At 42.2% G+C, this 23,242-nt stretch overlaps 1 protein-coding gene across 4 annotated transcripts; it reads right to left on the bottom strand.

Moving 5' to 3' along the window:
• Positions 1-1,419: 1,419 nt before the first annotated feature.
• On the bottom strand, positions 1,420-21,702 carry sec16a (SEC16 homolog A, endoplasmic reticulum export factor). Of its 4 annotated transcripts, XM_039999904.1 has the most exons (32): positions 21,583-21,702; positions 17,658-19,937; positions 16,560-17,051; positions 16,328-16,479; positions 16,025-16,107; positions 15,812-15,926; positions 15,467-15,656; positions 15,077-15,257; positions 14,839-14,981; positions 13,899-13,960; positions 10,139-10,277; positions 9,786-10,028; positions 9,612-9,709; positions 9,422-9,503; positions 8,959-9,076; positions 8,756-8,867; positions 8,548-8,653; positions 8,246-8,386; positions 8,019-8,132; positions 7,647-7,836; positions 7,176-7,519; positions 6,990-7,034; positions 5,930-6,094; positions 5,764-5,841; positions 5,590-5,646; positions 5,362-5,482; positions 5,092-5,229; positions 4,887-4,969; positions 4,600-4,671; positions 4,200-4,259; positions 2,828-2,896; positions 1,420-2,595 (listed from the first exon to the last, which is right to left on the bottom strand). In XM_039999904.1, exons 2-32 carry the CDS (start codon positions 19,863-19,865, stop codon positions 2,527-2,529), a joined length of 6,270 nt encoding a protein of 2,089 aa, XP_039855838.1. In that variant the 5' UTR covers positions 19,866-19,937; positions 21,583-21,702; the 3' UTR covers positions 1,420-2,526. The 4 variants fall into 4 exon arrangements, with proteins under 4 accessions (XP_039855838.1, XP_039855835.1, XP_039855836.1 ...); XM_039999901.1 differs by having other exon boundaries at positions 16,560-19,937; XM_039999902.1 differs by having other exon boundaries at positions 16,560-19,937; positions 21,543-21,659.
• Between the last annotated feature and the right edge of the window lie 1,540 nt (positions 21,703-23,242).

The following is a 23,242-nucleotide window of genomic DNA, read 5'->3' as shown; positions in this document are numbered from 1 at the left end:
ACTTCACGTAATCTTGGTAACCGGCTACGGGGGATCCAGGTTTCAAGCTTGGCCATGATCCTATCTTTCAGGTCAGTTCCTCTGGCACTTAACGATCCTTCTCCTATCGCACTTGGGGCTATGTACCCAATCTCGGGTGGGGGTGATGATATCTCCCCCCTGACCTGGTGTCCTGACTCCACCTTGCCGTAGCATTTGTGTTGTACCTCGTCAATCTCTAGCTGTGAGAGCAGTCCCTTCTTTCGAATGTTGGAACACTGAGCTACTAGTTGTTTCGCCGTCATTGTGGATGTTGGGTATCGAAGAATCCATAGGTCCATCATCCTATTCATGTAGCCCCTTCCGCCGGGGTTACTTGCGTAGTAGCATTCCAACAAGGCCCTGTTTTCGTCTCTTGCCCACCGATACATATACATATACACATACATACATATATATACATACATACATATATATACATACACATACATATATATACACACACATACATATATATATACACACATACATATACATACATACACATATATATACATACATACACATATATATACATACATACACATATATATATATACACACATACATACATACATACATATATATACACATACATACATACATATATGCATATATATATACACGCACACTACATCTATCACCCCTATGGAAGCCCGTTTCCGCCACCAAAAAAAAAAAAAAAAAAAAAAGTATCCATAACTCGAAATTTCAACTTATTAAAAGTAACTTGAAATTTCGAGTTAGCTCTGCCAATCAGTAATCTACGTGAATGACAATTTTCTCATTACCTTGAAGGATATGGCGCAAAGGAATGCACACTCAAAACCGGATCGCAAAAAATTGGTGCTTTCGAGATTCCTTTTGCTGATTGTAACGCCATTGTATCAGTTTTCCAAAAGCACAAACAATACTGCAGAATCAGTGTGTACCCCACATTTACTGCTGCTTAGAGTACCATATTCTTCTTTGTTCACAAGTGCATTACTAGTTATAAATGTGGTAGTATTTTTGCTTTCATTCCCAGCTGACAGTTATACTTTCCCGAGACTCTAAACTGTTATGTAATGAATGAAACCAGAGGACATCTCTTTCAAAGTGCTACAGAGGGCCAAAAATACCTTTATTATGATTTTTTTTTTTTCCCCCCATTTCTACCTTTTGTATTTATAGTTTTCTGTCAAGAACTTTACATGAGGGAGTCTAAAACACTGGAGACCACAACTGCTTCTCTGAAACAAAAGTGAGAAAGGGGTTAAAATCAAATTGTCTACAAAAAAAAAATAAAAAAAAATAATAGTAATTGGGATGACTAATGATTGAATTTAAAAAAAAAAAAAAAAAAAAAAAAAAAAAAAAAAAAAAAAAAAAAATCACAGCAATGACAAGAAGTACTTTGAATAAAATTCTTTCATTTTACAATGTAGATAAAGATTTATTTGCAGAAGCGGCCAATACAGGTGATCAGAATATGAATCTGTCATCTCAATCAATCATAAATGCATTTTGTCAAAGCATATCAGAAAAATTAGTTGCTCTACACACACAAACACACACTCACACTTTTATTTCTACATCTCATAAATACAATCAATCTGATATACAAATATTTGGATAGATTCATTTTTAGCGACATTTAAAATGCAGTTTGAATCCCGGTTCTTGTCGTTCTGCAGACCACCTCTCGATAAGATCATTATTCAGTTTCTTGCAAGAGAAACTCGAGCTCGCTTGGACGAAAAGACCCTGTGGACACTTCGTTAAAATTGATGGGCAGTTGAAACAGGTATTTGAAACGCGCAGCATCCTAACACTGCAGACTTTCATTCTTCTCTACATCATCCATCATGCTTCCATTACTGAAGGGCGACTGAGAAAAAGCAAAGGGCATAGCAGACGAAGTAGTACCAGTCTCCAGTTGACAGGACACCAAAGAGCTGCACATAAAAGTCCAAAATCTGGATTTAAAAAAAGAAAGACAAAGTGCCGCTCTTCTACCTGTCACACATACAAGCAATCACAGGCATCTGGACTTGAGACAGAATCGAGAAAAGGGATGATCATTCTGTTAACAGTGTTACGTTTGTGCGGAAGCTGGGTAGCTTTAGAGGATCGACGCATTTACTGTACATTAAATCAAACCTACATGAATGTACAATTTGTGTATGAATGCATCCACAGATCAGCCTCCATTTTTTAACTGTCAGTTTTCTATTTGGATGCGAGAAAAAGCCCTTCATGGAAACACGCCTGTGTCAGAAACACATCAAAGTCAGTAATAGTTACTGAACAGGGAAGGGGGGGGAAAAAAGGGGAAAAAAAAAAAAAAAAAAAAAAAAAAAAAAAGGGTTGAGTTCTGACATGACGGATAATGTGATTATACTCTTCTTAGGTACAGGCAGGAAGAAGGGTCCTTAAGACATAAAGCAGTTTGTTCATGTGCTTCTGTTACTTTCAGCTAGAATCCTCTGCTATCCAACAAGTCTGCCTCTTTCAGTGGGATGTTCTTTACTTCATCACTGGGTACTGACGTGGACCGCCCAAACGACCTGAGCGTACTCCTGATGGTGCACTTGTCTGAGGAAAAACAGCAGCAAGCAAAGGTGATTGTAGGGTGAAAAGTAGCCAAAAAAAACAAAACAAAAGAAACAAACAAAAGAAACAAACAAAAAAAAAAAAAAAAAAAAAAAAAAAAAAAAAAAAAAAAAAAAACACAACCCACACCAACCCCCCCCCCCCCCCCCCCCCCCCAAAAAAAAAAAAACCCTGTAAAAGGTTTCTCACAACTGCGAAACTTTGGAGTTCATACCTGTGCAAACTGTGAGGGGTTATAAAAGGTGACGCCACCAGCAGGTGCAGTCCCCTGGGCTTGATCGCTCTGTCCAAAGACAAGTTCAGTTACTGAAGTGTGTGTGCAGTGTCACACTAACATCACTTTAGAGCAGAGATGGAAAGCAAGACACAACTCACAAACAGATTTGACCAAAGTATAAAATACAGTGGCTTGCAAAAGTTCTCGGACCCCTTGAACTTTTCCACATTTTGTCACATTACAGCCACAAACATCATCAGGCAAGGTCTATGGGCAACTGACTGCACTCAGACTAAAGGGGGCTGAATAATTACGCACACCCCACTTTTCAGTTATTTATTTGTAAAAAAATGTTTGGAATCATGTATGATTTCCATTCCACTTCTCACGTGTACACCACTTTGTATTGGTCTTTCACGTGGAATTCCAATAAAATTGATTCATGTTTGTGGCTGTAATGTGACAAAATGTGGAAAAGTTCAAGGGGTCCGAGAACTTTTGCAAGCCACTGTAGAAGCCAAGGAAATGAGAGGAAGCAGTAAGGACACGAGGACACAGCGAGGCAGCATTACAGATATATATGTGTATGATACATATGGGACCACATTTTCCAAAATATACATCATGCCGTTTTGAAGAAGAATTAAAACTATTGCGTAAAACTGTAAAGTCAATATAAAAAAAAAAAACTGTGCTCATAAATCACATGGGAAGTAGGATTTTTACCCCCTCTTCTATTTCTTTATAATCAGATTTTTTTTTTCTTGCAACCAGAGACTAACCCCCTGCTGGCCACTGGAAAGAATGCAGATTTAGGACACTTTCATATTGACTTCCCTTTTTAGATCAGATGACATAATTTTGCACGCACTAAATCTTAAACCAAATAACAAACTAAATGATGCCTGAAACATCAGACAACATGATAGCATGAATCTGTATTTATGTGTAATTTTATGGCACTCCAATTGATGTCAAGGCAATTCATTCCAAATCTCAATACTTTTAACTTGCTAACAGGACTAGGTTAGACAGAGATGACAATCTTTTGAGAACTAGAGGTATGGGACTGGGAGTGCTGCAGTCAATCCATTCAATAAAAACAATATATAACCAAAGTTAATAGAATTCTCATCTTTTCTACTCCACAGAAGTGTGAACACTTTTTTTTGGCAACAATTATATAACTATACTCCGATTTTATTGTCCATTTGTGTTATGTTGAGTTAGTAATGGTGAAGACAACAGGCAGGGTTTAATTGGCAAAGAAGCTTTGGGTGGGTGCAGTGAAGCATGCTACTAGTGATGTGGAGTGAGCTAGGAGGGTAGCAGGCAGGGGTGAGTTAACTTAAAGCCCAGCTAGAGGTACCTGGTTTAAATGCTGACTCACTTCGCGTGATAAAGAACTCATTGAACTAGAACGTGACAGCTACAGACAGCAGGAGGAAAATTAAAAAACAAACAAACCCATTTTAATAACCTGGCATGCACTGGATTAGTTTTCAGAATGAAAATGAATAAATCAGCATAAAACCATGGTTCATAGAAAAACAGACATGGAAAGAATTATATTAGACCGGCACATGGAACAGAGTATTATTTATCAAGGCGTTTAGCATGAATATGAGGAAAGATTTTAATTCTACATGCATATAATATCATGTTCTTTCACTCCTACATTAATATTACAAAGAGCAAAGTGCGCACACTGGCCACTGGCAGTCGAGCATCATGTTCCAGTTGCATTATGACAGGAGGCTTAGGCTTACCTCTCCGGAATGGGAGCCATCAGGCACTGGAGGACCTTCTGGGGCAGGTGGTAACAACATTGGGGTGAACATCTAGACAGATTTTTAAAAAGCGCAACAGAAGAAGTTTGGATAAGTAGAGCTGTTGCTTTGTACTTATTGATGACTGCCTTAAATTCTTTCTCAGTATGCTGCTTATGTTTTGTCTTTTTAACGCATTTTTTCACTTATCTTTTAAAAATGAAGAACAGGAGTAAAGTTCATGATTATAAAGAATATCGAGGATTACTAGTAAAGAGTAGAGATACCTGTGGACCAGCACTGGTGTTTGGTGAGTTCTGCTCCTGATTGCCTCCTTCACTGCCTTCCAGAGGTTGTTGATCATCGGGAGCTAATCCAGGGATACAAATAAACATGGAATTACTTCAATCTTTAAAAGCAGAAAATCCTCTACAGCCACCAAATGCTGCTGGTGAATACAAGTTATTATGCCATCTTGCACATGACACACACCTGAGCTAGGCACAAACAGGTTAGTAGGAATAGGCATTGGTGCCAAAGGAGCAAAGATGTCCGCTGGAGCAGGAGCTGGACCGCCAGGTTTAGCAGCTCTGCTGGGGTTCAAAACATCCACGTATCTACTCTTTGTGCCTGAGAGGGAACAAACACATCTGAGTTAAAAGCGCCCTATAAGAGAAGACATGCTTCTACTTTTAGATGCATTATGCAAGGTGAAGGATGAGGTTTGTTTAGCCAAAAGCCACTGAGTAATCCTCATCTCACCTGCCTTCCTGGAAAACATGTTGACAGGAGGAATACTACTCGGTGGTGCAGCAGGCCCTCCAGGACCAGGAACTTGAGGCATCTTGGGGAAGACAGAGGGTGGTGGCGGAGGTGGCTTGCTCTAAAAGTTTAGAAGACAAACTATTAGAAGTGTTCGATTTGTAAGAATTTCAGGCTTTCTGCACACTACAGGTCCAGCCTGGAGAACACATTTTCATTTTTACAGACCTCCTCCTCAGGCTCGTTCAAGTCGACCCATCTCTGCTTCTTTTCATCCCACACAATCTGACAAAGATCACAGTACTCTCATATTGGCCGCATGTACAAACAAGTGTATGAAATTTGTAGAACAGGTAATGTAAACAAGAAAAAAAAGGTGAAAGTGTAAAAACTATAACTTACAGACTTATTTTTGTCATCTGGCAAGTGAGCTTCATTCTTTCCTTTCCCAATGATCCAACCCAGCCAGCCAACCCCTTTCTGTGTGTGTAAAGATAATAAGTATTCTACTTAGCACAGTGACCACAGTGCACACTGAAAACCTGAGAGCCAGTATGTAAAACTGAACCTTTTTTGGAGAGTCCTTCTTGACTTTCTTGGCCTCTTCTTTAATGGGCTGCTCGGGGATTGAGGGTGGAGGTGGAGAGGCTTGCACCACAGTTGAGTTGCTCCGCTCTCTTCCACCAGAGTGAGTAGAAGACTCCGAGGTGGTACGGGAGCGGGGTCCTGATGACTGGATGACGGAAAATACCAGAAAACACAGATATAAATGAAATGCATAGACCTCCAGATACAACCTCTTTTAATCATCATATCATTTTTTTTTTTTTAACTTATTACACAGGGATGGTGTTTTATAAATACTGACTTGATTCCTGATATCTTTTTATCTGTTTTAGGCAAACACATACAAGTAGAACATCAAAACATTGATTAATTTCTAATTTCCCAACAAGAAAATCTAAATGTGTTTTGAATGTGTGCCTCTCTCTTATGTCGTATACATTCCTCCTGTTTGTTATTTATTTGTTCTGTCTTAATATTTCTATTGTATTCCTGCACAGTTGGTGTGAAGCACCCACAATTTTGTTATACCTGTACAAAGACAACAAAGGGCTATTCTATACTATTCTAAAAATCTATTGTTAAATAGATGGGGTATGTCAGAATAAAACTACTAGGCCTAGATTTAAGTTCTTCCAGGATGTCTTGGTGAAAACATTTACTCCACTGCAGATAATGGGCTAAATCAGATTTTTTTTGTGTTAAATGAGAATATTAGAAGCAACAAAGTAAACCTAGCAGCAAAAGCTGCATTCTGGGAAATGCAGACAGCAGGTTTTAACTTTGCTATAATCTCTTGATCTTCATCTTAGTTTTTAAAAACTGTAATCAGGCCTACTTTTCAAGCAAACTGTAGTGATTTGGGGACATTTTACAAAAAATCTAAAGCCAACCTAAAAATAATGTCTTGTATACAATTAGAAGCGTTGCCTTGTTTCTGAGCGGATATGCAAAGACAGCCAGTCTTTTATTGCTCATTTTCAGTTCTGATAATGACTAATATACACTAGAACTGGACAAATTAAGTAGAATTACATATGCTAGCAGTTGAAATACAAACATACCAAATGCAATGACGATTGTGAAGTAGTCCGAGGTCTCCCGTGACCCTGCAGAAGGTAACACACTAAGACTTTATAGAATGTTTAAAAAAAAATCAAAAATAAATGCATATAAAACAATTATAACTTCCAAAAACATTGTATAAGGCTCTTTACAAAAAAAAGATATTCACATTAGCAGATACTGACCATCTTAGCCATCTGATCATAGAAGTCCTTCTGAGGAGTCAGTGAGGTCCTACGTGGTGAGGATGGCATTGACTGGATGTTCGGCATCTCTACTGGGGACCGCGGTGGCTGTTCTACAGGTGGCATGTGCCCAGGAGAAGGGGGCATGTGCGGAGGCATGTGCTGAGCCATCTGGGCTGGTGGATGTATAGTGGGAGAAGCAAAGCCAGGATCCTGTGGGGGGTAGTTTGGGAAGGGAATCTGGGCTTGTGGTCCGCTAGTGGGGACCGGATAGTACTGGGGCACATCACTGGAAGGCGAGAACTGAGGAGGAGCCATTCCATCTTGGAGAATGAAAGTGGAAGCTAAAAGAGAATACAACAGATGAGATTTGATGTATTTTAAATGTACCTGACATTTCAGGTAAATTAAAAAAAAAAAATAAAAAATAAAAAAAAAAATGCACCAAAGGCCCCCTAAAAACAAACAAACCTGGAGGCATCAACTGGACTCCCTGTGGTGGAGACCCAGGCAGTAATGAGCTCATGAGTGGGTTATTAGGGGCTGGGTTATCTAGCGACATGCTGTTTGGTGGGCTCGGATGGTCCAAGTCAGAGCTAGGGCTGCTGCACTCAAACTGTGTCGGAGTTGTTCTGTCTGCATTGTACGTAATCAGACCCGTCTAAGAAACACAAAGCATCAAACATTTGTTTGATTGACACAAACTGTTAAAAATGTTCACATAATTATTATACACAGCCTAATTTTTTTTTCTATTCAGAAGAAAAGTTTACACAACCTCCCTATATGACAACTGCTTATGTCACAACAGAACTAGAGTACAATGTTTTTCCTTCTCCTCACTTTGATCTGTCCATCCAGCTGTCTCAGGCGAATCAGCCATTCCGGCTCAATGAACAACTCCTGCTCTGGTTTCTCCTTCAGTTGTGGATCGAAGAACCGCAGCTTTTCAGACATCTGTTGGCAAACAGTGTAACAGTAACCTTTGTCTGAATGCAACGCTGCAAAGTATTTAAGTGACTATATTTAGGCAAAAAACACAGCTAAAGAGGAGGAGAATGAGTGTATACCTGTATGATCTGACTGATGAAAACGGGGGAGTAGTAAGAAGGCTGCACGAGGACGGTCTTCGAGATAACTTCGCAATAATGGAAGGCCTGAGCGCTCAAGCCTGCCTCAGCCAAGCGGCATGCATAGATCAATTTAAACACCTAATGAGAGACAAGAAGAACAGAAGAGAGTGATACTTCTTAGTAATATAACATGATAAACATCACTGTAAATAATGCAGTCGTGTATAAAGTTCTTGGTTTATACATATTATTTATTGGTTTGTCAACTGGTTTAAAAAAAAAAAAAAAAACAAACTCACTTGGAAGTTTGGCAGCGAACAAGGTTGGGAGCCTAGAGACTGAGCATACTCATAGGCTTCAGTCCTTTGGATTGCTTCATTAGTCGCAAATTGAGAAAAGGGCAAACTGAAAAAACAAAGATGAGGTTACACATGATGTTTACTATAAAATGTGAGGACTTTTAAATTTAACATCTTGGAGCTACGTGGGTGTGGTTATTGCATTAACCTGTGGTTGGAGCCAATCAGGACCATCTTTGTGCTCTTCTTTGTGAAAACGCCAAGACCAACTTGAGCCATCAAATAGCAGAAGTGTGCTGCATCAACCAGGCCCTTCGAAGCTGGCGTGAGACAAAATGAGTGCAGACAGAGTTTAAGGGTGCATGTTTGTTGCCAGCGCTCTTGATTACTGAATTCTTGACAAAACCCTACCAAGTGTGTCGCCCATGGTGGTAATTGTGCGAGTATCCAAATCCAGGGTGTGTGTGAGGTTTGACAGCACCATGGCCAAATGAGGACGCCAGTCTCCCCACTTCTCCTCCCCGCAGCACTGTGTGGGAACAAGACATATGTTAGCCAGGGCAAAATAAACACGCCTTTTTTTAAAACAAGTGTCTAAAGCTACAGTACATACTGGAAGCGATTTATTGCCACCAGAGAAAGTGAATGATATTTGGCACCTTCAAGTGACTACAGGTGAAGTGGGTAGGACCTGCAATAAGCTTTCAGGCAAGTGACTGAAGAGACTACCAATGAGAGTGAAGAATACCATAGAATGATATATGGCCTGCTAGTAAATACATTAGAGGGTCATCTAGGCAATCGGAGCCTGTCCACAAGTGACTGTGAAACACTTCCAGTGTGTTTGGCTTAAGGAGGGTAAAACAACACTTACGGTGGCTGACGCAGGCATCCTCCCCGACATCAGCTGGTATACTGTCTGAAGAGGGTCATTTATGGGCAAACTGTTAGCAAACCTACACAACAAAGACACACACACACACACACACACACACAAAATAATATAATAACAATCATAGAACAAATAGGACCAAAGTTAATTATTCTCACATCTGATTCTTTACCTCGTCATGACTCGGGCATGAGTCCTGTTGTCCATCTTACTGGCCAATAGCAGGGCATGGCCCCAGAGACCTCCCTTCATGGCTGCTTCTAGTGCATCCTAATTCAACAACGTTCAGGTATTTAAAATCTTGCAAGTTAATACCTCATACTGCATTTCTTATGTACAATTTTACCTTCTTTCGGCCAAACAGCAGCAGCTCCCTGAAGCGTTCTGTTTCTTTGCCGAAATTTTCTGGGACAGTCATGAAAGTGTCCGACAGTAGAGACAGTGGTCCGGCTCCAGGCTCTTCCTCAGCCCTCGCCAGTGGCTCGTTATTAAAATCAATCAAGTTGGCTTCATTAGGACTCTTGCCGGGAAGCCAGACAGAGCGATGCTCCTTCAACAAGAGGTCAGCAATATCTGTGCCCACAACAGTCTGAGGAAACAGAGTACGAGTTAAAACGTTGTCTCACGCAAATGTGAAAAGCCACAGTCTTGCCTTAATTTCAATGTATGGTAAGTTTAGTGGTGCCTGCACAGTCTTACCCCATTCTGTCTACATAGCAGCATGATGAAGTCCCAGAGGAGGCGGGCAGAGTCTCTGTCTAAGAGGTTGTTATCACGGGAACACTCCAATGCTTTGTTCTGGGAGAATTTAATCACGTCCACCTTGTGAGTCTCTTCCCTGATGGACAAGATGCAATATTAAAACAGAAAAGCAGTCAATGATGCATTCAATATAAATAGGGAGTTTTAGGCTCTGGCTAGGAATTAGATTTATTTAATTGCTGTTACGGCCCTGGCCATAAGCTGAATCCTGGTGGCTGTTTTAGGTTTTTTCTGTCTGTGTCTTTAAGAGGCTCTTCAGGTTCTTCCTAATTGGAAAGCTGGCTGTTGCTGATTGGCTTCTTGATCATGTGGCTGCTTTGAAAATCCCTCACCAGCAGTTCTCCCGGGGCAGCAACTGACAGCAGCAGCAGCAGACCCGACCATGGCCTCCAAAACCCTCTGTGATTTTGGTGCTTTCCTGATTATTGAGCTTTGTAAATAAATAGATTATGGGTCACATGTAAATAGGGGCACCGTTTTCTCCTGTTTATTCAGTTAGGGAGTTAGGGGTAGCACCTGTCGTTTGTTTGGTTTTTGTTTCACCTAGGTTTTAGGTAGCACCTCCCTTTTTGAATGTTATTTTGGCGTTTGTTCACCCCAGAGTTAAGCTTTCAGTTTGGACAAAACAACCTTTCACTTGAAATTTGGCTTCTGGGTATGGTTTTGGGGACAAGGGTGGCGTCACTTCCTTTTTGTCTACAGCTTTTGGTTGGCAGTTTTCTGGTAGGGTAGGGGGTACACTAGCCACAATGACTTTTGATGTGGATGGTTTTGCACAACGGCTCACCATGGATAAGTTGCAATGATGCACAAAGGCAGATTTGTTGTTGGTGGCTAATTTGTTTAATGTTAGTGTCCCCTTAAATGCACGTAAAGCAGAAATTAAGCAGTGTCTGGCAGAGCAGCTGGTAGAAAAGGGGATAACTGCAAAGGTGAAACCTCGACTGGTTGATGCTTCTGAGAGTTTGGTGGTGGATGTGGGAGCAGAAGCTGCAGCAACCATCCCACAAGCTGTCAGTGGATGGATGACACTGGGGCGGAGGCTCCTGCTGCCATTCAGGTCCCAAACATTGAACCAGCCGGTCAGTTACAGGCAGGAATGGTTACAGAGGATATCAAGCTCGCCCTTTGCCTGAAAGAGGTGGAGCTTGAGACTAAAGCCAAAGAAGCTGAGCTTATGCATCCCCGCGTAAGGGCTATGGAGTTGGATCCTTCCCAGGAACACAATGCTACGTCTACCCCGTGAGCAAAACTTCCGAGACATTCTCCTCTGACCAGTTCAATGCAAGAAAACAAGTTGCCTTAGTGTCACCTTTCAGAGAAAGTGAGGTTGATTCTTACTTTAACGCCTTTGCATCGCAACCACTTTAAAGTGGCCCAGTGGTTAGCTGCGAGTAAAGTGAAGGATTTTATTAGCTAAGAGAATTAGTCCTATTGGAAGAATTCAAAATGTGTCTCCCTGAGAATGTTGTTGTGTATCTCACTGAGCAAAAGGTGGATTCTAAAGCTGCCGTTCTCACAGATGAGTTTTCGTTTTCAGCTGTGCACCATGAAAAGGTTTCTCCTAAGCGTCAAACGCGCCCTGATCCAGTTCCCATGACTCGTCGTGAATACTTTTATTGCCATGACACTGGACATCTCATTGCTAATTGTCCGTTGCTTCGCCGCAAAGAGCAAGCTCAAACCTCGAAAAAGACAAAAAGTGTTGGTTTCGTTCGGTCGGTGTCCACTCCTAATCCCGTCAGTGATGAACCAGGAAATGACTGCCTTGACAGCAGTTACTGACCTTTCATTTCAAAAGGGCTCGTCTCACTGAATGGGAAAGAGGAAGATCATGTGCCGATTGTAATTTTGCACGACACTGGGGCTACCCAGTCTCTCATTTTGGAGAGCGCGGTGCTGACGCTCTCGTATGAGGAGTGAAAATGAGTGTGTTATGGGCTCGGATCGAGAAAACACTAAACACCACTAATTTGAGGGATTTGCTTTCTCCCAAGTACTGAAAACTCAGTGTAACCACGTCTGATTGAAGTTTTCTGATCAGTTTGTTTGTGCATTGTCTGACTAGTAGCATGTTTTGTGCTTGGGGTCTGCTCTGTCTTGCTGCCCACAGTAACTGTCCAATCATGGCTGTGGTGCCCTTGTGGGATTAATAGGAATAGGCTGTAGGTTTTTTTTTTTTTGTTTGTTTTTTAAATGTACATATCTTCTTGTACTGAAGAGAATGAAGCTCTATCCCGACGTAGCTGAAGCTGTTATGTTCTTCTCGTCTAACTTGAAAAGCAGCTTTCAGTTTGGGGATGACTACTGTGGAGAACATGTCTGAACCACCCCACATAAAATCATCTACATGACATGCAAGTACCCCTGTCACCTTATAGAGATCATCTAGCCAGTAGAAGACAGCTGAATCTACTTTTGACACTGTGCCCCCCAGCTTCTGCATGGTTTCTTTCACCCTGTTTTACCTGCATAATGAAGCATCTGCCAGGCCATAAACACATTTATTCAATTTCATGTAGTTCCTTTGCTCTGTGCTTCTACCGGCGGTAACTGAGCCACGTTAACGCAGCTTAAATGTGTTAACGCCGCCATCATGATTAACGCGATTAAAATTTTTAACGTACTCAACCAGTCTAGCTTTGGGTACAATGCCCACTGGTGTTTCCTTGAGTGTGCACACCCACCTTGTTGATATACATTTCTGACCCTTGTCTTTCTCCTCTTTAAACACATAGTTTCTTTTCCAGTTGTCAAGTTCAGTTTGTTTGGCTTGTGAGAAGATGTCTTCCTTCACCACTAATCTTTCATCTCTGTCTGTGCATGACTTGGCATCTTCAGACGGTGTCACTTGGAGGTTGTTTATTTGCTGCACATTAATGGAACCCATGGATCCAGGAATTTCCTCGGGCTCACTGTACTCCATGTTGTACCACTTTGTGTTTCCCAGTGGCTTTTCCTGCTCGACTGATTATTTTTCCAGCATATGTTTGACCTGTTTCTTTGTCTGTGTATTTAATTATTTGTCAAACTTTAAGTTTTGGTCCTTCTATATCTGTCGTTGAGTGGGACAGTGTAGGACCTCTTTCTCTAGCTTGTACTGGATCACAGAAGGACTGTTTTCTGTAGTACCAAGCAGTTCATTTTTTGTTGATGCCATCTCCTCACGTTTGCTTTCAAAAATCGTGTTCCTCACCAACTACCACTGCTGGGGTCTTTAAAAGATTTTCATCTGTTTTAATCTGATTTTCCTCTTCAGTTTCTTCCATTTTCACTTGTGGTTCATCCACTTTTCTGAGTCTAGACTGGTGTACTCTGACATAGGTTCCTCCATGCCTGGCAAATATTACTACACCTTGGCCAATGACCACACCTGGACCTTTCCACTCATGACAATCTCTCCTTTTATAATGGACTTCGGCCCCAATTTCATATTTGTCAACAATGGATTGCAGCTGTTTGCGAAAAGCTCTTTGTATCTCTCAGAGCATTCAGCTTTCAATGTTAGTCCAATAATCAGACAATTGACATTAGAAGTCCAACTTTAATGGTTGCCTTCCTTTGCACAACCACCGAAAAGCCAACCCTCCAAACTTCTACTCCCCCCTTTTCCACCTGCGTGTAGCCACCCCCTCCACAGGACACTTGTGCAGTAGGTTACACAGATCTTAACACAAAGAAGGTAGAATTCCCTTACTTGACAAGAGGTCCAGGGAAACCTCGCAGTTCTGCCTGATCAGTGGTATCCTGTAGCATGGTCTATAAATACAGGCAAAGGATATAATTCTTCAGATGTCCTTCAGATTATGGTCATTCATACACATACACACACACACACACACACACACACACACATCTCTATATATCTATCTCTATATCAATATCTATATCGATATAGATATAGATAGAGAGATATAGATATCGATATAGATATCTATATCTATCTCTCTCTCTCTCTCTCTCTCTCTCTCTCTCTCTATCTCCAAAAATCCACAGAAGCATTCAATCTAAGTTTACGGGCAAATGCTAACAGTTACTTCAGGGCTTCTATCAGAAGATAATGGATATCATCAATACCGTTCCATCTGCTAGTCATTGTTTATGAATGAAGATAAATTCAAATTAACAAGAAGTTAAATCACTGTTAGACAACAGCTGATGGTTTTGAGACTGCATTCTAGCTAATGCAATCTCTCTTTTGCCCTTCGCACAGGATGTTTACCTGCATACTGCTCAAAGGTTATTGCTCAGTATTACTGGGACTATGAGCAGACATCTCGTCTCTTTCCTACTTTATGGGAGAAGCTGTGTGAATCAACCCATACAATCTAGTGGTCTTTAAGTGTCAGTGATTTCAGATCATTTAGTGTTGTACATTTAACATTTTGTGTCTGCTAAAGTAAATCCGCCATAATCTTAATGAGATAAATAATGGGAAATAGAAAAAAAGGAAGAATTTTTTCCTTAAAAGACACACAGCTCATTAGTTTTAGTGCTGCTTATTTTGCTAGGTTTATTGAAACCGGAGTAATACAGTTTCAGGAACATCTTCCAAAAGACCCAAAATAAACAAACAAAAAAAGCCAACCAAAAAACAAAACAATATATCAATGAAATATGGTCTGTTAAAGCCATACCTCAAGGTTGTGGATATCAACTAGAGCAGGCTGTCCTGCTGAGGGCAGATTTGGCAGAACCTGAACAAGATGTCCACCAGGTCCAAAACGAGCACAGCGGTGTGGTATGGTGAACTTTTCTGGGGTTGCAGGACGAGGAGGGGCTAGAGGAGAAAAAACAAAGAGAATCAGACCATTCAACTCAGCTAAGGACCCTTAGAAATGAAAAAAATGCTTCAAAGAGCGATGCAGCACTTACGCTGCTCAGGGGCAATCCAGGTGCTTTCGGTGGTATACCCAGAGGGATAGTACTGGCTATAGTTGTGAGATGCATCAGTCTGATCTGGGTACTGCCCATAGGAGTAATCCACAGCCAGAGTGGATGATGTGTTATCATATGCTGCTGACACCAAGTCAGGCTGGCTCCTGTACACTTGGCTCTGCAACAGAGAGAGAATTATTATTTATAATGCAAATGAAACATAAAAAAAAAAAAAATACATGGAAAAAGAATTTGTAAATTAATTTTTGCTTTAACAATATTTCTACAGTGATTACTCATAAATTTTGGCCTGGTCTCCATTTGTGGTTCAGCCAGATAACTGCATACACAGAATACTTGTGAGACATATATGGGTAAAAAAATTGCCTGTTGCGATCGTGAGCTGAAGCTACTCCGTCTGCTGTGGTGACTGTGGGAGCTGTGGACTGACTGTTCACTGTGGACACTGCGCCGGTCAAAGTCATCACCATAAGCATCTCCCTGACGACGGTAGTCCTCATCAAAGCTAGCATCGTAACCAGGATAGTACTGCCACTGGTCCTCATAGCCAGTCTTCCTGTGAGTGAAATGTTGTAAATTGAATTTAGATTTTCTTTTTCCATGAGACACGCATGAACAATAACACTTCTTACACTGCCTTTTATTACTCACTGTAAATGTACATTAATATTATAACAACTCCATGATGTCCAAACAGTATTCTCTGCATACCTGGTAGGATACATAGATTGATTGCTGTAGCTGTCTCCCCTTCTGCTATCATCATAAGCCCAGTAGGACTGGTCATAGTATCCTCTATATCTGGGGTCATAGTGTCCATAGTATCCTTTACGCAGAAAATATGAAACGGAGACAGGGAAAGACATGAATTAAGAAAAAAATAAATAAATAAATATTCAAAGCTTTCAACACTATGAGCCATACCTCCAAAGTACTTGGCATAATTTGCATAATAATCACTATAGGCACTTTGGTTTGCTCTGTGGTAATCCTCGTGATAGCCTTGCCTTAAGGGGAGAGAAAAAACAATTCAAAGATAAGGTAATGATGAATGAAGTAGTACAATGTATTAACACAGATTTTTTACATCCAACAAAACCAACATCACAGCAGGGAATTCTTTAACTTGCAAAATCCTCTTAAGATACTTAAAAACTCAATTTATAAATCAGAAACACGTGAAAAGACAGTACACACCATGCAAGTGATCTTGTGAGTTTCACTAACCTGGATGATGGCCTGTCAGAGTACTGGCTGGCTCTAGAGTTAGGACGCTCCGGCTGAGGCTCTCTGTACTGGTAGTTTGTATCACGATAACTTTGGGTCTGCCCCTCATATCTGCCATACCAAGGATCTACTCTGTTCCTGTATGGTCCTGCCTAAGAGATAAGAGCACCAATAGAAATTGGGAAATAAATATTCACATGCTAGGTTAAATAAAAGGACACCTTATACTTACTTGATAATATGGCTGTGCTCTAGGATCCCCAGATGGAGGTGGGTACTGGCCAGAAGGATATGGTGCTCTGCTATCTGGGTAGTCTCCATAATTATTATAATAGCCACTATACATCTGACCCGGTGCTGGTGGAGGCCCATAGCCTTGATGGCTTCCTGCAGAGGACGGTGGGCGAGGTGGCTCCGCAGGAGTCGTCTGTGGAGCCCCTGGAGGACCTTGAGGCCCAGGAGGAGGAGCATTTCCTGCAGATGGCCCCTGTATTGGAGCAGGATACTGGTAACTGGGGGGTTGTGTTCCACTCGCTGTAACAGGAGGAGCATCTTTTTGTCCGTGCTGTGCAGCCTGAGAATCTAATACCTTAGGAGGTTCTGCTGGGGGCTGCTGGGTGTTTGGAGCTGTTTGAGAGGGTGCTGGTGGTACCTGTGTGGTAGATGAAGAAGTTGGAGTCTGGACAGAGGCATTCCCTTCCACTTTTAGAGCATCTTTGGTGACCTGTAGGTAAAATCCATTACTAGATTGTGGAGACTCGTGAAGAGAGGAAGGGTGTCCAGAAGCCTGGCTCTGGGCTTGTGATTGGTGCATAGAAAAATCAAGCAGTTCATAATTTGATGGCTGATTATGATTAGAGGAAGGATCATTCACAAGAGAAGTTTGCAGATTAACTTGGAGAGCAGAGTTACTCTCTCCAGCCACTGATTGGCCCCTTGAAAGAGGAGGGCGGACAGGCTGGGGATGCGGCGATGCTGTGATTTCTGATGTCATAGCTGCTGTGTTGTCTCGAGTCAGATTGAGCGGACTCTGATTAGAAGCCGAAACACTGAAGCTCAGGATTCCAGGAGAAAAAAGTGGATTTTGATTACATGTTACTGAAGCTGGTTGGGAGGTAGTGGGACCCTGCCCCTGTGCAATCAATCTCACAGGTGGGGTAGTTTCCCTAAGGCTACTTTGAGTGGCTGCTTGAGGAGTGGTACTAGGGGGAATCACACTGTAATTGGACACTGGCGGGGCAATGAAAACAGGTTGGTGAAGCGAGCCAGACACAAGGAGAGATGCATAGCCCAGGTTGCCTTGAGAGTCACTTGGCTCTGCCTCACTCACCTTTGGCGGGTTCTCTAGATTCTCTGAGTGCTGCTGCGAGGGTGGCTGGGTTCTTTGGGAGGGCTGCAGGTCCAGTGGACCATCCTCTGGAGGTTGGATAACATCAGCACTTGGCTCTCGTAATGGGGCAAGAACTATTGGGGCAGCAGGGGCGAGGAGGATGTTACCGCCCAAGGTCGTAGGATCATTCTGAGCCCACAGAGTAGTGGCAGGACTCTCACAGGGCTGATTAACTCCATGAGCACGGGATGAAGGTCGAGAGTGAGAATAGACCACTGGGTGTGTCAAAGGAGGTACGGCACCTCCAGCACCTGCAGGCAGAGGGTGCCCTGAGCCATAAACATTTTCCATATTGTCTGGTGGCTGCTCCATATTACCTGGTGTACAATCTGCACCCCCTTCTGCTACCATTTTAGCCCTGTCAATCTCAGCAGGACGCACCCCGACCCCATGTGAGCGCACCGGTTCGAAAGAGCTGTTAGCACTGGCCTGAAAGATACCGGTTGGTTTGGGAGGGCTAGGCGTGGGGGGCCACATTTGCTCCAGAGAGCTCTGCTGTACACCCACATCTCCAGCTGGAGAAGTGTCAATCTGTTCAAAGTAGCCTCCAGCTGCAGCAGCAGCAGCGACAGGCTGATTAGGATCATCAGAGAGTCGTGAGCTTTCCTGTTGAATAAAGGTGCCCACCACCCCCTGGTGTCGACGAGTGCCTGTTCCACTCCCATGGCTCATGTTGCTGTAGTTGGACGACACACTGGCAGATCTCATTGGTCTGGGAATTGAATCTGGAGTCTCCAGGTTGGGTCCAGTTTCAAACTGCTCAGCACTGTGGGGTGCAGTAGCAGCAGGACTGCTATGGATTTCACTGGGTAATACTTCTTGGTTTGGAACACACTCCAAATTCTCTACATGGTCAAACTGTGAATCAGATGGCTTCTGAGCATTTCCCTGTGATGGTTGATTGCCATCGATCATGTAAGGTACTTGTGAGTGATCTTGAAGAAAAGCTCCTTGGTAATCTGAAGAAACATCTGCATGACTACTGTGTGCCTGCTGGTTGTTGTGAAGTTGAAAAGTTCCAGCAATACCATTTACTGCCTTATTTCTCTCTGCAGACAGCGTTTCCTCATTTTCCACATCATTGTCTTTGAAGAACATTGAAAGTGTACCAGATTCCTGGTAATGTGGAAGTGGGGCTGGGACAGTACTAGAACTAGGCCCAGGCCCAGTACTGGTTGCAGGCTGAGATCCAGCAGCGTCAAGAAGGGGCTGAGGATGACCCATACCAGTACCCATTTGATGGTAGCCCGAGTCCTGTGGGGGCTGGTTAAACCAAAGATCTGGTGCAGCAGAGCTCTGACTGAAGTAACTCTGTGTTTGGAAATGGGAATTATGCTGTTGGGGACCATTTGGGTCTGGCCACTGAGAAGTAGGAGGTTTTAGTGGATTTTGAGAAGGAAGAGAAGCCTGATTCTGAAGATGTGCAGGTTGGGTCGGAGGGGTAGGGGTGTTGTGAAGGGGTGATGGGCTGTGGGAGGGGTACATCTGGGTTTGTGGAGGCATATTAAATGGCTGTGGTACAGGGTCACTAGTAGGCTGGAAATAGTTCTGAACTGATGGGGGGCGACTTCCGTGATCAGGGACCCACTGGGAAGAGGAGGTGGTGACCAGTGGCAGTGGCTGGAAGGGCACTGGCAGAGGACCAGACTGTCCTTGAAATTCAGGGTTCAAAGGTGTCTGACTAGGTTCTGAGGCTGTAGCCATAGGTGCCGACTCTGTGGATGCAGATGGTATCTGTTCTCTTGAATTAAAATATCCCTGTTCATTATGTGAGGATACGTATCCAGTTGGACCAAGGGGTGGTGTACTGTGAGGGTTGAAGAGGGTCACTCCAGAAGCAGCAGCTGTGGCACCCTCCAGTGTCTGTGGTTGCGGAGGCAGCCCTGAGCCAGGTTGAGGGTACATGGCATTAGACGGTGTTTGCACTGGTGCAGGGTTGCTGTTAGATACTGTTGGGAGGCCACCTGCAGCCATAGGGGGAGGAGCTCTACTAAAAGCAAAAGGGTCTGTCATGGGTTGAGCAACAGGAGGCATTGTGGCAGGAGCTGCAGCAGCATGCTTGTAAGGCCTGGTCCTGCGGAACATATTGGGCCCAGAAGGAGGAGGGCCAGAGGCTCCTGGTCGTCCAGTCCGGGGAGGGGGCTGCATGTCCGCAGAGTTAACAGGTCCGAGGACCAGGTCACTCTAAGAGATCTCACTGAAGACTGAAGTCAGGCGTAGCTGAATAGAGACAAGAAAGAGGAAGTGATTAACAAAAAGCCCTGCCACTTTGGGATACTTTACCACACCTTTGTTTGCATTTTAGCCTGTGGTCCTATTCAAACCAAATGTACAACGTGGCAAGTTCTACATCAGCCCTCAAGATGCTGTGGTGGGTAAATACATACAGTGCTCAATTCAATACAACACACTTGATTTACTGTAATGCATACTTGGTATACTAGTATACTATCTACTGTTAATTAAATGGTCTGTAGAGCATTTGATGATCATCTTACTGGTAATATATTATGAACCAAAGCACTGATGTAAGTCTATACACTTGTATAGTGTATATCACCCAGGTGAGGAAAATATAATATATGAAATTTATGAAAATTTCCTTAAAAAATAAACAAAAACAGGAAACTTAAGTTAACATCACAGATCTCATGGAGGCTGCAATGTTGAGTAGCTAAATAGTTTCTTTAAAAAAAAAAAAAAGCAAAAAAAAAAAAAGCACCTGCTTTTGCGTCAAATGCAGCTTTTAGCAGAAAGTCAAACTGAACTGCTCTACTGACAAGAGACCACAGTGCCATTGCATCTATAGTTGTTTCTTGAGTTCAGGTAAGGATGAAATCAGCCAAACAGGGGTGGAAGCTATGATTAAAATTATTTACACTTAGCATTAACTGGTAACTGTCACATGAGTCGTGCCACTACCCTTGTACAACATGTGTACACTTTTCTCAGTTGAAATGCAAAAGTTAATAGTGGACAGTCATTTAAATCACGCCACTACGTAGTATTAAGATCAAGGCCATGTATATTATTTGTCAAACAGAGATACTGAGCGTGTCTCAGTAGGAAGTTGAGCAAGCTAACACGGCCTGTCAATAAGCATTTCAAATGCTAGATGTTTGGAGAGAAAGAAGACACGGAACTAATGTAACGTAGGGAAGTACATTTGGCCAGACGGGCTCTACCGGGGAGATCCCGGATCTTCCCGGCGCTCTAGGATATAAATTTACCAAGAGCCGTTGCACCCTCTTAAGCTTCGTATCGTTAGCACCGCAGATCTGCCAACTTAGAAAAGTCACAAAGTTAGCGTTGTTAGACATACGCTCCCTACTTCTTATCACTACTTGCCAGTTGTTCCAATATAGATGGCTGCTAAATCTCTTTGGTCTGGCACGACATTGAGATAGTGTTACACATTAAGCGACAGTCGGGTAAAGGTCCGGTGATTGGTACAACAGCTAACGGGAACCGTTCGGTGCTCCGTATGTCCCAAACGCCGGAGCCAGCAAATCACTAACACCTAAAGTCTGCCCGAATTCGTCCTTACACCAGCAGTTCTGTGAGTCACGAAAGGCGTAAAATTTCGGCACAAACTCAACATTGACATGGTTACACCGCGATAAGTTACAAGTCGCTGGCCACTCGTCGACCATAATTTAACAGGTTCACAGCCTGGTCAGCTAGCATTAGCACTGCTGCTTACTTAGCATTCCTGGCTAACTAGCCTGCGCTAACCACAAGGTAACAGTTCCCTGCCTGCCACAGACACCGGATTAAAACACCTAGAGTAAAACATTGTTAATTGTGTTGCAGATATACTCTTACCCGCTGTCGGAAATGTGTACAGAAATGAATAAATTCTTACAAGTATGCTGGAGTGTGACACACCGCCACCATCTTCAATGAACACATCCTACTAGGCTACGTGTACAAGCAGCGTCACGGGCCAAACAACGACTGCGTCGCAAGAGGGCGGGGTTTATTAAATACCCTTTCCGTATATTTATCATCCGATTCTATTTAAGTGCAAAATTAATTGAAATATGGTATTTTGACGACAATGCCATAATGAAAACACTAAATAGTCGTGTTTGACTTGGACATGGAAACTGCAACACAATTTTAATGCACTTAAAGGGGAATAAATAGGGACTCCAGATTCTAATAATGACATACCCTATGATGTATCAAGTTCATACTAAGCGATGTGTGCAATAAAAGACTATAACAGGCTGCTCGTGTTGTGTGAGGCATTATAATAGACTACCATAATAGACTATTTGTACCACTCAGTGTACAATTAAAGCATGCAAAACGGGTATTTGTCCACTGGGGAGCACTATCGTATCATCAACCTGAAAGCTTCTCGGATGAGAGGTGAAACGTCTTCAAGCAACTTAAAGAAGTCCAGACGCTTTTCTTTCCAAGCTCTTTAGACAACCTGAAATCCACTTGCTCCTTATTGGCAAAGTAGGTAGGAATGAGCCACCAAAATAAAAAAATCTTCACTTGTTCTTGAATATTGTGGCATAGAGTGACAGTTTGTTTAAATACCCGGTTCCACTTTTTACAGACGTCAACTAAAGCTGAAGTATAGTGGGATTTGGTCTCGTTAAATCAAGTCAAGGAAGTCAGAGCAAGTCAAAGTCAACCTTATTGTCAGTTCTGCAACATATACAGAACATAGAAGAATTTAAAAAAATCCCCCAGCCACAGTGCGAAACTATAGTGAATCAAAAATAAGAGAAAATAGGGAGATATAAGAATATGACGTACAGGTATGAATATACATATATATTATATCAAACTACAGCTCTGAATTGCATGAGATATATACAAGTAGTGCCATATATGTCTTAAAGTATATGAATTGTACAAGCATTCTTAAAGTTATATAGATTATTGCTGATTTTTGTATGAAAATATGAAGTATAATTGAATTACTAAAAAGTCTGTGTACAGCATTACCATTGAGACAACATCAGTATGGGACTGAATGTTTAGATAGCAGCAATATTCTCTTCTGCAACCAACAGCAGTAGTAAATATAAAGACTGGATTCAAGACACTTGTGTGCTGTCTTACTGTTGTCTTATTGGGAATGTTGTTGATTTTGAATGTGAACTTCCACAGACATAGTATGTGAAGTTCAGTTTCCACATCAGAAGCAAATGTAGAGGATTGCAAGAAAAAAAAATCTCTTGCCACTGCACACACTATACAGATAAAAATAATTGGCCACACCTCTTGATCGTTGTTTTTTCTGAGCTTTGCCTTCAGCCTCTTAGTTAATTCAGATAAAACTGAGATTATTGTACTTGGCCTTGAAAATCTTAGAAATATGGTATCTAACCAGATTCTTACTCTGGATGGCATTACCTTGGCCTCCAGTAACGCTGTGAGGGACCTTGGAGTCATTTTTGACCAGGACATGTCCTTCAACGCACATATTAAACAAATATGTAAGACTACTTTCTTCCATTTGCGCAACATCTCTAAAATTAGAAATATCCTGTCTCAGAGTG

This window comes from Simochromis diagramma, unplaced genomic scaffold (assembly GCF_900408965.1).
Source record: "Simochromis diagramma unplaced genomic scaffold, fSimDia1.1 OVJJ01000596.1, whole genome shotgun sequence".
In the NCBI taxonomy this organism is placed as follows: domain Eukaryota; kingdom Metazoa; phylum Chordata; class Actinopteri; order Cichliformes; family Cichlidae; genus Simochromis; species Simochromis diagramma.
This window is presented reverse-complemented; position numbering and strand designations above follow the sequence as displayed.

Excerpts from the sequence above, each read along its gene's own strand:
- sec16a (XM_039999901.1), bottom strand. The coding sequence starts at position 19,865 with ATGCAGCCCCCTCCCCGGACTGGACGACCAGGAGCCTCTGGCCCTCCT. Across the intron at positions 7,520-7,646 it reads AGTCCAGTTGATGCCTCCAG|CTTCCACTTTCATTCTCCAA; the intron begins GTTTGTTTGTTT and ends ATTCTCTTTTAG. Across the intron at positions 4,970-5,091 it reads CCTGTTTGTGCCTAGCTCAG|CTCCCGATGATCAACAACCT; the intron begins GTGTGTGTCATG and ends TCCCTGGATTAG.